The sequence below is a fragment of the Epinephelus lanceolatus genome, chromosome 12, assembly GCF_041903045.1.
Source record: "Epinephelus lanceolatus isolate andai-2023 chromosome 12, ASM4190304v1, whole genome shotgun sequence".
NCBI lineage: Eukaryota > Metazoa > Chordata > Actinopteri > Perciformes > Serranidae > Epinephelus > Epinephelus lanceolatus.
Window position 1 is genome coordinate 11,835,525 of NC_135745.1, and position 16,680 is coordinate 11,852,204.

The 16,680-nt window shown below is 39.6% G+C and overlaps 1 protein-coding gene across 7 annotated transcripts in view; it reads left to right on the forward strand.

Moving 5' to 3' along the window:
• Positions 1–11,123: 11,123 nt before the first annotated feature.
• The window catches only part of LOC117271387 (disco-interacting protein 2 homolog C), a 255,882-nt gene continuing 250,325 nt past the window's right edge, over positions 11,124–16,680 (forward strand). For 5 of the 7 annotated variants that reach the window (XM_078172957.1, XM_078172951.1, XM_078172952.1 and 2 more), the window contains exon 1: positions 11,161–11,382. In XM_078172957.1, coding sequence (XP_078029083.1) covers positions 11,304–11,382 — 79 coding nt within the window. In that variant the 5' untranslated portion in view covers positions 11,161–11,303. Of the gene's footprint in view, positions 11,383–16,680 lie in introns of all 7 variants that reach the window. The other 2 variants (XM_078172954.1, XM_078172953.1) reach the window with 2 other exon arrangements.

The following is a 16,680-nucleotide window of genomic DNA, read 5'->3' on the forward strand; positions in this document are numbered from 1 at the left end:
TGGAAGAAGCCTATGAAAGAAAAAAGCTTAGATATGCAGACTTAGGAGCAGAAGCTGAGCAGCGAGGATGGAAGACTAGGATTTGTCCAGTGGAAGTGGGGTGTAGGGGATTCATAGCAAGATCAGCTGTCTCGCTCCTGGGGAACTCGGAGTGCGGGGACAGAGTTTGGGGAAGACAGTGAGGGAAATGTCAGATGAAGCAATTAAATGTAGCCAGTTTATCTATAAGAGAAGAAGTAATGTCAGTTGGGGGCCAGCAGGAGGAACTACTAAACAGGGCACATAACTCCTTGAGATCAGGTGGAGAGATCCACTTCCTCTCAGGAGGAAATCCAGGAAGAGGAAGTATTTAAGTGTGGGAGTGGCCTATTTGAATCCATTTTGTTTGAGGCCATGCGGCAAGGTGAGTGTGCTTGCTGATCCTGTAAGTTCATTTAGCTCCTTTAACTTTAGCTTATATTGTAGTTATGCTATGTAGCGTGTGAAATAGAGTATGGTGAACGTGCTAGGAAAGGTAGTATCAGCCCTGTTTCTACCTGGAGCTCGCATGTACGGAGCCTGGGTTTGGTTGAAGATGGCAGTGTTGTTTGGGCTGAGGAAGTCCAGGAAGAGGAAGGTTATTTAAGTGTGGGAGTGGCCTATTTGAATCCATTTTGTTTGAGGCCATGCGGCAAGGTGAGTGTGTTTGCTGATCCTGTAAGTTTAGTTAGCTCCTTTAACTTTAGCTTATATTAACTTTAGTTTGTATTGTAGTGTGGTGAATGTGCTAGGAAAGGTAGTATCAGCCCTGCTTCTACCTAGAGCTCGCATGTACGGAGCCTGGGTTTGGTTGAAGGTGGCGGTGCTGTTTGGGCTGAGAAAGCCATGCATAAGTAAGATAAAGGAGGTTATTGGGTTGGTGCAGGGAGGGAAGCAGTGAGACCTGGCATTAGGGGAGTGTCTCTGGGACGCTAGAGATCACTGTCTAGCCTCCTGGAGGTGTCGTGGGACCAACTAGACGAAACACTGGTGAAAGGAGGTTCCCACCCGATGACCCCAAATACATGCTAGTTATCACTGCTCATTGGTTTGTATAGTTAAGCCTTGCCATATTAGCTTATCATAGGGCTTAGGTTTTTCACTGAGTGTTGATCCTTTCTCTAGAGCACAAACTTCTTGTGTTTATTTGAACGCTCACACACACATTCAAACACTGGTTGCTGAGTCCTGCTACTCAGTTTTACCACACTCACACACACCGATGGAACAGCCATCAGGAGAAATTTGGGGTTCAGTATCTTGCTCAAGGATACTTCGACATGCAGTCTCGAGGAGGATCAAACTGCTGATATTTCGATTGGTGGACAACCCGCTCTACCTCTGAGCCACAGCCTCCCACTGCATGATATATAGACTGCATTATATGATACAGTTACAAAACAGAAATTGGAAAGTCAGAGATGAAAAAAATGGAATAAAACATGTTAAAAAATGCTTCAATAGATCATCTTACTGCAGACGTAAACTTCAAACAATTAAAAAGCTAATGTTAGCATGTTGCTGTTTAGCAGGTGTAACATTTGCCATCTTATTTTAGTGTGTGAGCATGCTGACATTTGGTAATTAACACCAAACACAAAATACAGCTGAGGCTTAATTTAATAGTTTAGGTATTTGGTCATAAACCAAAGTATTGGACAAAATTACCTGATGGCACTGGAGGAAAAGTTTAGGAGTTACTTAAAGTAATTATTATTCGTCCTGAACGTAACATAAATGTACCAAGTTTCAAAAATCAAATGTTTTGCAAAAACATTTCGCTGTTAGACATTTGACCAAATTAGACCACAGATCCATCCACCTTAAACGACTGCTAACAAAAGGCAACCAGTGGTGAAAGTACAACCCAAACTCCTGTGTAAAATGAAAATGAAAACACAATGCAAAGATTTGTAAATCTGTTTTTGACCTAGATTCAGTTGGACACAGTACAAAGACAAGATATTTCATTTTCAAACTGATAAAAAAAACTGAAAAAGTTTTTTTTAAAATACACTCTCATCATGAATTTGATGCCTGCAGCATGTTACAAAAAGTTGGAGCAGGGGCAACAAAAGACTGAGAAAGTTGTCGAATGTTCAAAAAAACACTAACCTCAGATGAACAGGTCACTTGGTAACAGATTAAAAGTCATTATTGGATATGAAAAGGGCATCCTCGAAAGGCTCAGTTGTTCACAATCAAGGATGATGACAATACTGTGTGGGCAAACAGTCCGAACACTTATAGAGCATCCTACACAATAGCAAGGACTTCAAGGGATTTCACAGTCTACACTCCATGTATCACCAAAAGATTCAGAGAATCTGGATAAACCTCTGCATGTGAGGGGAAAGACTGAAAAGCAATATTGAATGCCTGTGACCTTTGACCCTTCAGATTGCACTGCATTAAAAGTAACACGACTGTATGAAGGATATTACTACGCGGGCTCGGGAACACTTTGGAAAACAACTGTCAGTAAACACTTCATCACTGCATCTACAAATCCAAGTTCAGACTCCACCATGCAAAGTGAAAGCCATATATCAACAACATGCACAAACTCTGTTGACGTTTCTGGGCCCGACCCCATCTGAGATGGACTGACACCAAGTGGAAAAGTGTGCTGTGGTCCGACAAGTCCACTTTTCAAGTCCTCATTTGTATCACCTGTATTGCTCCAATAAAGAGCAATCATTTCCTCCATCTTTTTGTGCTCATCAGTTTGTGTTTGTCTCTTTCCTGTTTCAACGTGACAATGTCCCTGTGCAACAAAGCCAGCTCCACAAAGAAATGGTTTTCCCAGTTTGGTGTGGAAACACTTGGCCGGTTTGCACAGAGCCCCGATCTCAACCCCACCCAGCACCTTCTGAGTGGAGTGGAAGTCAACCGTGAACTGTGATCACTGTGAACTGTGATTTTATCATCTGACATCAGTGCTGGAACTCACTAACGCCTTTGTGGCTGAATGAAAGCACATCCCTGCAGCCAGGTTCAACATGTGGTGGAAAGAGTGAAACCAGAAGAGTGGAGGCTCTTAAAGCAGCAGCTTAATGCCCATAGTGTCACATTCCACAAATCCCACATATGGGTGCCATATTTTTTCCACATACTTGTGGCTGTGTATTGTATTTATTTGTATTTTTACACTGAACAATGGCCTTAATTTCATGAAGCTTGTGCACAACAGTCAGTGCACTGAGCAGATGATGTACGGAGAGACAAATATGACAATAGCCTATGTAAAGCATATTTAAACAAAGTGAGGGGAGAGAAATTCAGATTTCCAATTCTCATTTTCAAACAGTTTTAGGATGAAATATGTCATCTATGTCATCAAATCATTGTAAAGCAATTTAATCTAAAAGTCTGATCATGTGTGCGGTATAGTACACAGGGTAGTAAACAAATACTGTGTTCTGAATAAAGAGTGTACAGTATTCAGTGAAGATGCAGGATGTGCTCACTCTTGCTGTGCCCCAGAACCATAATACATACTGTATAATAAACTGCATGTCGTATTTACTCATCTTTATAATAGACTGTTAGAATGCAAGACATAAACAAGCAGGAAATCATTCAGTACATATGTATCTACATTTGCCAGACATCATAAATACCTCTATTATTTTATTGTATTTAAAAGCTAAATCACAAAGGGAGAAGGAATATTTAAAATGAAATTTGATTCTGAAAAACTTGTAAATTCAGTTTCAGGTGTCAGTTGGTCCTGATGACAGCAAAGAGCCACAAGATGGCAGCATGTTCACAGAGGATGGTGTAGAAGTGCCTCCTTCATCACCTCTCTCCTGTTAGATGATGATGATGATGATGATGATAATGATGGTGATGGTGGTGGCGATGGGAGGGTTTGCAGCTATTACTAAATCCTCGACAGTCTGTCATCTGATCTTTCAAAGATAATCAATTTGTCATTTTCACTTTTACCCATAAGTCACACCTTCTAAAATTATCTATCTATCTGTCTATCTATCTATCTATCTATCTATCTATCTATCTATCTATCTATCCATCTATCATTTGTTTTTTAAATCACTGTTCTGCCACACAGATTCACCTCAAAGCCCTGACAATTCAGATGAAGATGCAGTGTATTTATTACTATGAGCCTGTATCACCACACACTGATGTCTGCCATCTTGTCTTTTTTTTTATACTACCACCCTGGGGACACCAAAATCAATACGTTTCAAATCCTTTACTGACATAGTAGCTTAAAAGTGTTTTTACAGCTTTTTCTTTGAAAATGCTTTGAGGGAGCTAGAACAGTAACGCTTTGATATGGACAGATAAACAAGTATAAAACTCTGTGAGGCTGATAGCAGCTACAGATTCAGGTGATAATTCTCTGTAGGTTCATCACTGCGAGTGACTCCTTTCACACATGTCATTTAATATATTGTTATAAAAATAAAGATTATAGCTGATTAAAACAATTCAAAACAATAGAAAACTAGTCCATACCCATTGAGTGCACAGTTGCCCACATACAGTTTCACATGGTATGTGTTTAGGATACAGGTCATAGGTAGTTGCAGATTAAATAGTCAACTGAACCCCTTAAGAAGAGCAATGTATTCAAAGAGAGTTTTTGTGAATTTGATAGTACGGTTGCTTTATCGAAAGTACAGTAGTACCATTGCCAATAGTGGGATACTTAGTGGGCTAAAACTGTACATTAGTAGTTGAGGTACCATGTTGAAAGGCAGATAGTTAAAGTGTGGGGGTGCACTGGTAGTTCGCATGGGAAAGGTGCGGCTAGCCCTTGTTGCAGCGGTGTGGGTTGGAATCTGGCCTTCATTCATTGCTGCATGTCTTCTTTGCACCTTGAGGCGTCCAGTTCTACATATCTACCAAGTTTAGTAAAAATCGATATGGCGGTTAGGCCTACATAATAAATTAGCTCTCTAGCGCCTCCATTTTGTTTGATCAGGTCAATAATTGAGGGGTCCCCTCAGATTATGTGTGGTCATATGCCTACAAAGTTGCATGGTGATCGGTGAAACCCTTGAGATGTTATACACCTTTATGTGATGAGCCACGCCCTCCGCAATATTCATTGCCTTATAGAAGCTCAGTTTTAGTAAGTTTTCCAACTTTTGTCAAGAGGGAACTTTAGATATTGGTCCCTAGATTATGTTCACCAAGTTTCATGCAGATCGATCAAACTTCCTAGGAAGAGATCGATTTTAAGTGTCTTTCAAAAAATTAAAAATGGCAGAAAATCTATATAACTGGAAGTTATAAGTTCTGGGGCAAATTTGTTCCTCATGAGGAGAGGCATCTCTGTGCAAAGTTTCATGTCTCTACAACATATGGGGCATGAGATATGCCCATTCAAAGTTTGCAAATTCAATCAGTTGCTATAGCGCCCCCCTTTGGCCAATTGATGTAATATTGCTTATTTGCATCCTCCCATGACCCTCTACCACTGTGCCAAATTTCACATGGATTGACCAAGTCAGTGAGGAGAAAAACGTGGAACAGACACACAGGCAGAGTTTTCGTCATTATATAGTAAGATGTTTCTTCTGTATGTTTTCTTATTTTAATATATTCATGTACAGACCATCAGTTATTAAATGTTGATCAGCGACCATGAAGTGACTTGTGTTGATTTTGAAATGAACACTTGATGTTTTCCTTTCCTCTCACATTTTCTGCCAGCCTGCTTCTCCTCTTTAACCCTTGGGCTTGTTAGAGCTTGAACCATATCATGTTGTAATTACGCATACACTCACACACACTGAAGAAACACTCACAGGGTAGAAATAAAAATCTGACATATGTTGGGAGAGTTGTTTACCCCACAAAGCACTCTGGCAGATAATAAAAAGTGTCATTTATTCTATAAAAGCTTTGTCATTGTTGCGTTTTTTTTTTTTTTTTGTTTGTTTGTTTTTTTCTGCTTAAATTTGCATTTCTATTATTTATGTTGCTTGTCACTGTTTTTCCTCTCAATAAAAAATGTTCTTTCTTTTTTCTGCTTCAGTGACTCCAACCCTGACTGGGGGTACTTGAATATTGATTTTATTACTGAAACAAATAGTAGATGAATGGACAAGTCAACTATTTTTTTCATTTATTAATCTTTTAAGTGACAGTTTAACTTTTTGAGTAATGTGTATTTACCTCCCCATGTCCCCACGTACTTAAGTCCATTAACCAGCACCCCTAAAGGTCATTAGTTAACATGTTGAATCTCATTTGGTGACCAGGTCATTTCCCAAAATGTAACATTGTTCCTTAAAGATGAAGATTAAATCATTATGTATGTTTTGTTTGATTTTTTTTTTTAAATGTCTTTCTTCTGCTCCCACCTGACTTCTCATGCAAACAAAATGTCAGTTCTTTCATAGTTTTGGATTGTTTTCGAACACACTGTCATTATAAGCGTGAAATATCACCAGTCAGCACTAGTGAACACCAACTTATTACATTTCTGTGTTTTTTGTTCTGTGTCACTCTGTCCATACACTGCACCACCTCCAGGGGTCAGGAATAATGAAAAGTCTAAACTTGAACATGCAGATATCTGACACTGCTGCTGCTCTTTGTTCTCAGCTCTGTGGTGAATCTGAGTGAGGCTTCAGTTTCAGACCTGCAGCAGAAAGTCAGAGCCTCCGGGTCAGTAATGGGAAAGTAATGATGATGGGACTGCTGCTGCTGCCAGGAGTGGAGACAATGATGATGATGATGATGATGACTTAAATGAAATGCCCTGCAGTGATGAAAACACAGATTCTAAGTTGCATTTTTATCATAAATTTGTTCCTTATGGTTGAGGCCAGGTAACAGCTGAACTGGGAGGAATCAGAGAAAAAAATTAAAGGGTGTTATAAAGGATGTGTTAATGGTTTAAAGGGAGAGTTTGGATTTTTTTAAGTGGGCTTGTATGAGGTGCTTATCCATAGTTAGTTTATGACCTACAGTAGATGGTGGTCGGGACACCTCCAGTTTGGTGAAGCAGGTACAAGTGCCAAAACAGAAGCTCAGCAATCTACAGCTGTGAATAGAGGTAGAAGCAAAATGTTTTTTTGTACCTAAAAAAAATGTATAACAGTTAAAGTGTACGATATATTGAGAGTATTTTCACTCCCTTAACTTTCCATCAGCCTGTGCCAACAGAGAAGCCGTGCTTCAGTTCCCCATCTATGCTCACGTTGAAGCCACCAGATTCCATTGAGAAAAACAGTGATTTAACAGTGCTGGACACAAGAGCTGCTTGTCTATGGCTGCCTCACTCAGTTAGTTAGATTGTGTGACTTGGTGAATCCAAACTAACCGTTCAAACACCAAAGTCACACACTAACACAAACACAATAACTGATGGAGGCAGCAGTGGACCAGCAGCTCCTGTGTTCAGCAATGTTAAATCACTGCTTTTCTCAGTGCAGTCTGGCTTTGAATAAAGCAATATAACGCCTTCAGTTCCTCTTTGGAAATCACTGTTTTAGACTTCAGCCTGCTTCATCAAACCGGGGCCATGCAGACTGACACATACTGTATGTAATATGCTGACTAGGGATAAGTACCTCATACAACCTCACATCAAACTAGAAAAGCACTCAGAGAGTGCAGACTTCCGCCAAGTAGGTGATATTCCCTCCCCCTCTGCATTAGATTTTGCAGCCTGCATCACAATTAGGTTATTTGCATCACTATCATTATTAGGTTATATATGCCTTCACCATGGAGACACTGTGGTGTATTTATTTCGTTTTTATTTTGTACCAACACAGAATATAATGGGTTTTTTTGTATTTTTCACTTTCTTTTTTCCCAACACAGAACATTAATTTCAACTTTAAAATTACAACAATATTTAGCAAGTAGAACAAGACGTGCTTTCCGGCCACTAGATGGCGCTATTTTCACCGTGTTTAGAAATTGGAATTGCTGCTGAGGCTTTCAGACGATAGACTTTTTTTTTATTATTTTATCCACTTTGCTTCAACCGATCACCACCAAAATGTTATCATCTCTTCCTTGTCCCATTACCCACCTTTCCTGAAAATTTCATCAAAATCCGTTCATAACTATTTTGCAGACAAACAGACCAACGCCGGCGAAAACATAACCTCTTTGGCGGAGGTAAAGATCCAAACTATCCCTTGAAGTTCCTCATCTTGAGCACAAAGCTTGTGGTGAGAAAAGATAATGGAAGCAGAGAAAGACTAGTGGGGAAAAAAAAATCACTTCTAACACATTTATCTCTTTACAGTCTGGGAGAGAAGGCAACTGGACTGATGGGAAATGTAGTTTTCATGAAAAGAAAATCTCTGAGGGAACTCTGTTGTTCAACTAGGCATTAAAAAAATGCTGACAGTGACGAGTTAGAGTTAAAGAGCATCTTGCAGAATCATTTTCTTTTTACTGAATTCATCCTTAAAGGTATACTATGCAGGAATTGTCAGCAAAAGTGAAAGCCAACCCCAGCTTGATCTGCTTGATGTTTTGCCTCACTATGTTTGCATTTATTTATTTTTTGGTTCTGTGTCTGCGATTTCCATAGCTTCCTCTTGAATGTGTGCTTCATACGTTCTGGTCACTACCCTTTAATCAAGTCTTGACCATACCTGCACACTGTTATTGGTTGGGGACTACATGCCCAGAAATGTTCTGAACATAGCAAAATAAAAATGAAATAAAAAAAGAAACTGATAGCGATGATTATGAGCAGTGACACTCAATTTATGGCTAGTGGGCTAAATATTGTCCCTGACAATTTGTGTACACTTTGCAGTTTTCCATTAACCTCACAATAGTGGGACGTCATACAGTTTACAGGCATGCACCAAATAGGAACTACCTGAGATGAAACTAAAAACAGATGTCAAACAAGCAAATGAATGGTTATCTGATAGCAGACATTTCCTGCTGGATAGCAGACATGGCTACAGCGTTGAATACCTACTGGTTGAATGATGAAACAGTTGCTTGTCTCATTTATATAAGATTTTTTTTAAATTCCTTTTTATAACCTGTGTAATGTGAGAAGCAGCTGGCCCCTGGGTATTTTCATATTATCCAATCTGGCCCCAATTCAAAAAAGTTTGGACACCCTGGTGTAGATCATAAACCCATAAAAACGTCTCATCATAATCATGCCTCTCAAATATAGCATCGCCGCTGATGTATGATCTAGTGGCCAAGGAGGCATCTATGTCTGTGGTCATTACAATTTAAAAAGTGATAATATGTCAATGTTATGCTCACAACGTGTGTCTGCTGCCCCCAAGTGATCAAAATCAGTTACTGCAGCTTTAAGTTTATTCTTTTACATGTGATAGAATCTAATGTTTTGGGTTGGTCCATTTCCCTCTCCAAAACAGCAAAGGCCACAAAACAAATAAAAACAATACAATCATAAAAAGCCTTTACTGACACCTTTAATTCATATCCTAAATTTGTTCTCATGAGATATGAGGAATTTGTTGTTGACTGTATTTGTAGACAGACGGATAGATAGATAGATGTTGTCTGGCGCCCTCTCATGGTTATTTTATTACCATTGTTTCATTGTGTCCCCACAAATAAGAAAACAAATCAACAAACTTTGTCTGGAGTCAATAAAAATACATAAATGTGTGTTCGCATACTGATGTTTTCAATCTGTCCAAAGTCATCTCCAGTATATTCTGCCTGCAAGGTGCATTAAGTTACAAACAATTAACAAGTGTCAGACAGGAAAACGGATGAGTATACCTTCAAAATAAAAGCATAATAGCAGTTCGGCGAGGGATCAGAGGAAGTACTGGTGTCTGCACAATCTATGAGTGTATAGTGAATTTTTAAAAATGTGTGACATTTGCTTTTATGTATAAACTACATAAACTATAGTGATGCATGCAGTGATCTGTTATTTTTTCAAGATGGGCAGAAAATAAAAATATAAAATACATACTAGAAAAAAAATCATTGGTATCAACTTCTCGGAAGTAAAATGTAATCTACAGTATGTTTTCTTTAATACAATCTGAAATCTATATTATCAATATAAATAGATCTATATGTGTCATTTATATTATAGTCTTGTGTGCAGTGAGGACTCTGTGGAATAGTAGGCCTATGTTAATAAAATGGAACATTTTAGGAACCATATTTTCTCATCTAGTTGGATGGAAAAATCAAAATCAATCAAACAACCTGTGGGATTTGTTTGGCTTGTTTTTGTTTGTTGGACATTTTATGCCAAAATTATGACATAATGAGTATCCCGGTTGTTAGTCTACAATGTGTGTAACCACAAAGTTTGATTCTAACCTTTGTTGCATGGCATGTCCACACCCCTTTCTCATTCCCTACATTTCCGGAATAATCAAAATTAGACTCATTTAGTCAAAATATGGAGATGACAAGTAAAAAAAGTGACTGATGTTATTTCACCTGAGAACAGCACAATATTAACTTATTACTTCTCATTTTGACTTTGCTATCTCATATTTTTGAGAATTTCTTTTTTTTTTTTTTTTTTAAACTTTCACAACCTTGGGAATGAGCTTTTATTGTGACTCCACTGTAATGATCAAAACTGAAATTAAAACAATCACACCACCATTTTATTTTTTAGTTTATTTATTTTTTACCTCATTGCATCCTGAAATATTTAGAATATTAGTGTCAAAATATGCTCAAACTACCAAAGGTAAAAGTGCTCATTATGTAGAATGGTTTTTTTTTCAGTATGATATAACTGTACCATAAATATTGATTCATTATTGTGTTCATCACTGTAATGTGGCAGCCTGTAACGTTGGAGCTTATTTAAATTATACTGCTAAATTGTTCAATCTATTATAATTTATTTGTTTATTTGGGCTATATTTTGTATCACCCACTTTTGGATTTTGATGTCATCATCCAAAAACTTGGAAAAAAAAACTATCTAGATCCATTTTTTTAGAGATCACTTGTATCTGTGCTCTATTTATTTACAGTTATCAAATGTGTTTTACAAGCAATATTAGAGTCACAATACTGATTGGAACAGTAGAAGTCAGCTGTTACATGTGCCTCTGTGCAGCCAGTTAGGCTCTTATTTTTAAAATAAACCCAGCGGAAGCAGAGCCGCCATGTGTTGTCTGGCTTGACGTCGGTGTGCAGAGGGCTAACAGCGTTGCTGCCGAACAGAGAGCGACACGCAGAGACTCAGTCTGACTGACTTTGGATATTTTGGGGGTTTGAGGAGCAGCCTGGAGAGAGAAAACAGGGAGAAAGAGCCGTAAAAACACAGGTTTAAGTCGGTTTCTTGTGGCGGAATGGCGGACCGGGACCCGGTGCCGCTTCCTGCGGAGGTGCGGGCCAAACTGGCCGAGCTGGAGCTGGAGTTATCCGAGGGTGAGTACTTGAATTTCACCGCCGAGCTTCGGGCGGCTCTGCCCGGGCTCTGCTGCTGCTCTGTGGGGTGTCTGGGTCGCTGCTGGTCGGTCTCTGCTGAGAGGACCAGCCGGTTCAGAGTTTAGAGCTGAGAGAAGTGTTGAACTCCTACTGCCACAAGTTCAAGTCCGTTTTTCCATATTTATTAAACAGGCACGCGCGCGCGCGCACACACATGCTGCCATAAACACTGCTTTGGTGATTTGGATGCAGGGGATGTGATGTTTTGGTGGTGTGGCAGTGGAGTCAGAATAGTATGCTTTGGGAGGACTGTAGTATTCTTATAGCATTCCTCTGATATGTCCTAGTGCACATTTAGCATCAAAACTGTCTAATTGGAGAATAAATAAAACAAAAGGTACACAGAAATATCATACAATTATACAGAAAAACATCATGAAGACAATATTTAGCAGCATGTATCATAGGAATATCATGTAAGGAAATATAATACAAGATAAAAACTTCTATAAAGCACTATATTCACCCTGAAATCATTATTATGCAGTGTCCACAAGTGTCCAGAACCCAATTTAACATCTTCAAATTGCTTTTTTTTTCAAATTGCAAACCAAAAATAATAAGTTTACAATGATATCATCAAAAAAGGAGCAAATAATCATTAGTATTGTAGTTTTTGTTGATTAGTGGACTGATCTTTACATCACAGCAGATAAACACCACCATGATGTACACATAAAAGTCTCTGTTGAGCACCAGGGAGGAATTATAGCCCCCAGGGGGAATATCATAGGAATGCTACAGAGATTTATCTTTGGGGTTTGTCAATAAGAAGTTGTCGTAGATATTTTTTTTTCATCACTGTCATATTGGAAAATCCCGTTCAGCAGAGCTCTGCATGCTGCTTAGATTATGTGCACAGAGTGTGCAGCTGTTACCAGACACAGTTTTCACATGACACACTGCAGCCAGGCAGCTTTTGGAGGGGATGAATGATTCCCATTATATTCCAGCTTCTTTCCGTAACACCAGAGCATATATTGGCTTCTTTTGCAAGACCCTGATATGCAGCCTCGGTATTGATTTTCTCATTAGCACCCCCCCCCCCCCCTTCCTCCTCCTCCTCCTCTTCTTCTTTCTCAGATTGATATGTCACATTGCTGCAGACTCACTCTCAGCCTGGAGAGTATCATAGTGTCATATTTCAGCTGCCTGCGAGCAGTGTTTTCCCTGTTTCTCATGGAGTCTGGAGGCTTTCGCGGAGCTCAGCCATGTATGGAGAAAGACAGAAGAGGCAGAGAGATAGAGAGAGGGAGAGGGAGAGAGAGGAAGCGATTTTAACAGCTGACTGCAAATGCACACATTGCATTTTAATGTTTCCACTGCTGCTGCTGCTGCTGCTGCAAATGCAGGTTTCAGAGGGATCTGCATCTGAGCTGAGAGAAAATGAGAGGAGGGGAGGGAGGATGGGGAAAAAGGTGACACACATTTCCTCTTTCTTTCTTGCTTTCTTTTTTTCTAAAAAATGTAAACTGCCAGCTCAGAGTTGCTCCAATGTAAACAAGTGTGTCTGGGGGGAAATGGGGTCAGATGCCCCGTTGCATTATTTACATGCTGAGCTGACGCTGTAAATGTGCGCCGGCAGTGAATGCAAAGCTTCCCCCTGCATCCCGCAGACTTTGACCTAATTTTTTGATTTCCACACATCATCCCTTCCTCCTCCAGAGCTCCTCGCTGCTGGGGGGCAAACGGCAGCAGGAGATGACATTAACAACAGTCAGGTGTCACTATAGCTTCACAGGGGCCACATGTCCTGTCGAGGAGCCCTCGAGCAAGGCATTAAACTCCTCTATCCACCCCCCCTTCCCTAATTTCCCTGAAGGTTCATGCTTATTTGTCGTCTGGAGGTGAAAAACATCCTCACAGCTCCTTTGAGGTTGTGAGGTTTGAAATTGTAGTTTTATTTTCCAGGGAGAGGAGTGAGAGATGGGATGCACACTGACTGAAAACAGAAATAAACTCTCCTTTGGTGCATGACCAGGCAAACACTCATATCACAGCTTCTTTATATAAAGGAAAAAATAAAGTCAAGGCACCTCACTGTATTCCAAGAGTTATTTTAAGCTCAAATGCTTACTTAAAATATATTAATTTCACTTCCTTTTGGCCACTGAGCAGCTGTGCTGAAGCAGCTGGGGGTTAAATGCCTTGCTCAGGGGCATCTCAACAGTAGTAACGAGGGAGGGTCAAGTGCTAGAACCTCCACTTTGTCAAACACAAGCTCAGTGTTTTCTTTGTAGCTTTGAATTTCTCTCAACCTTTCCTCTCTGTTTCCTTTTAAGTTAGTGAGTTCCTACACTTCCCAGAATGCCATCTGACAACCCTCAGGGAGCAAGCGAGTGAAATTAGCAGTATCCAGCTACATGTTTAGGTGAAGAATGAAGCCAGAGGAAAGAGCAACAGTTGCAGCTGCTGTGCTTAAGATAAAAATGAGAATGGTGCCTTTTGGTTGAAATGCCAACCTGTCTCACAGCTGCTATGCATTCTGGGATATTTGTTGCTTTTGTGGGTGTGTAAATGAGTTTTTCTGTCTCGTACTGATTGCTCAGTGTTGGTGCAAATAGGCGACTCTGGAAAGAAAGTCCCTTAATGCAAAACCTTGTTTTACTGCTGCACTGTGTAGGATGTGATGTGTGACGTTGTCTTTGTTTGTGGTACCTGAGTTTCAGTACTAATAACAGCATGATCCCTCTCTCCATACCTTACATTTGCTGAGTTCAAACACATCTTTGCTATTAGACCTGTTTTTTAATAAAATAAGCCATACTCTTCAAACGCATTGATTGTACACGTATGACAGTATTATCCTAAATATTCAACCCATACACAGTCCGCCCATTCATAATGTAAGTTATGAAAAAACTCCTATCTGTTGTTCTCTATGTAACACCAAAAAATGGCAGCGTATTGATGTAGCAGTGACCAAGGCTAAGTTACTACCGATAACTGTTCACTCTCCAGAAAAGCAGAAATTTTTAACATGTATGTATTCTGGATTGACACATCCAGGCTACTGTACCTTGACTACTTCTTCTGTCTGTGTGGCAGGTGCAGTGTGTGCAACTAATGCTAAGTCTCAACCCGAAAATAAATAGCTGTGGCAACCAGCTTTTTGTCTCCAGATAGGAGGTGAATCCCATAATATAACTGTCACCACAGTGGGATAAATATAATATACTTGTGAGGACCTTCATTGATAAAAAGCATTGCCAAGCCACCTAACCTCAACCTTAACCTTAATTCTCTAAGACAGCCCTTTGAGGAAGTAGGGGCCAGAAAAGATGTCCCCACCTCCCAAAAGACATCAAACTAAACTCAAATTGGTCCTCACAAAGATAGAGGTACATGATCAGACACACACACACACACACACACACACTCTGCAGCTGCAGACTGACAGGTTGTCCTGAACTAATCTGGCTGCTGGCTGAATATTAAGCTCTGCAATTCAGCCCAGATAACAACCACCTCAACACACTGCAGATTACACACACACACACACACACACACACACACACACACACTGAAACACACAAAATCAGAGTTAAACACACACCAAGCTAACCCCACCTGACCTGTGCATTGTTGTATCTGCTGTATTGTTGTAGTGCACCTTTCCATATACCACCTGTCAACAAACAGTGTGGTCTTATTTAGTTTTTTGCATGCATTTTCGCAGCTTGAATTCAGCCGTCCTTTGCCCCATCCAAAATAAATAAATAAATAAATAATAATCCAGGAAAACTTAAACACATCATTTCGTGTCACAGAGAATCAAAACAGTTTAATTGAGTGAGTTATTTAAATGAATTAGAAAGAGGAGACATTTGAAGAGTTTAGCCTAAAATCCCTGTTAAATAATTTATTCATTTCAGTCTGAAGTGTCTTGATTGATAAAGTGATCGTAATTAATCAGTGAAAGAAGCGATCTGCTTGTCTTTTAGAAAGCGACAGAGTCTGTTCAAGTGTTTTGCCTCCAGGCTTTTATGAGTAAAAATTAGTCACTTGTAAACTTATAGATTTTACATTGAGGGATCTTTCTGGACCTTACAGGAGCTTTCGCAAAGTTTCCTGGCAGCCTGTTTGTATAAAGTAGAAGCATCGTTTTCATCATTGTAATCAAGCTAAGTTGCTCTAGCAGAAGGCTGTTTGTTCATTAGCAAAGTGAAGCTGTGATGGGATGAAAAACACAGATGCTCTGGTACTCATTACCCCAAAGCCTTCTTTATTTTCTTCTCCTCTGAAAGGAGGAGGCATGTTCAGGCTAGAACAGTGTTGGTATGACATTTCAAAACAGTGTCAAATGTTACTTGTAGTATAAGCTTTTATTGTTTCATTCTGACATGAAGTGAATTTTTGTGCAAAGCTGGATTTATGTTGAAACTGAGCACCTCTTTTATAACACTGGAGAGTTCCTCCCCTCTTCCTACAGTCACATCTGGTCTTGATAAGATTCCTCTGTGTTATTTTAAATCTCTCACTCTTCTGTCCTCCTTTCTCTTTCCTGAAAGATCTTTGTGTTCATGGCAGAGCAGAAACCTCAGCTGTGATAATTACAGTCTGTTTGAAAAAGGACTACGGTGTCGGTGGATGATTTATCCGCCTTGTTCTGGCCCACAGACGCTGTCTTGACTGTTTTGAGAGTAGCTGTAAGTGTGAGTCTGAGCTCGGTGCAGGCCCCTGGATATGTGAGGGTCAGTTCCCAGAATGCATCTCGCCAAACGTATGACGTCTCGGTTCACTTGGTTTCAGGCTGATCTGAGCTCAAGAGAGGCTTTTGTACTTGTTTGCTATCCTGTTTCCAGAGGGCTCTGCAGAAGTGTAGAGCTGTGACTAGGAATTTGTTTCATTACTGATAAATTAAGATCATTTATTTGTCTATAAAATATCAGAAAACAGTAAATTAACCACCACAGTGCTACTGATATACTCTGTTACAAGTAAAAGTCCTGCATTCAGAATTGTATATACTAATTAAAAAAAATGCAGTGGAGTAAAAAGGACAATATTTGCTTCACAAATGTACTTGAGTAGAAGTATAACACTACATAAAATAGAATTACTCAAGTTAAGTACCTCAAAAATTTACTTCAGTACAGTGCTTGAGGAAATGTAACATCCCATTACTGCGACTAACTGATTTATTCAGTGTCCAGGCAATCAAAACCAGTTTCTATGAACCATAAAGAGGATTTTGTAGTGTAAAAGACAGGTCTTCTGGTGCTTTGCTTCACACTT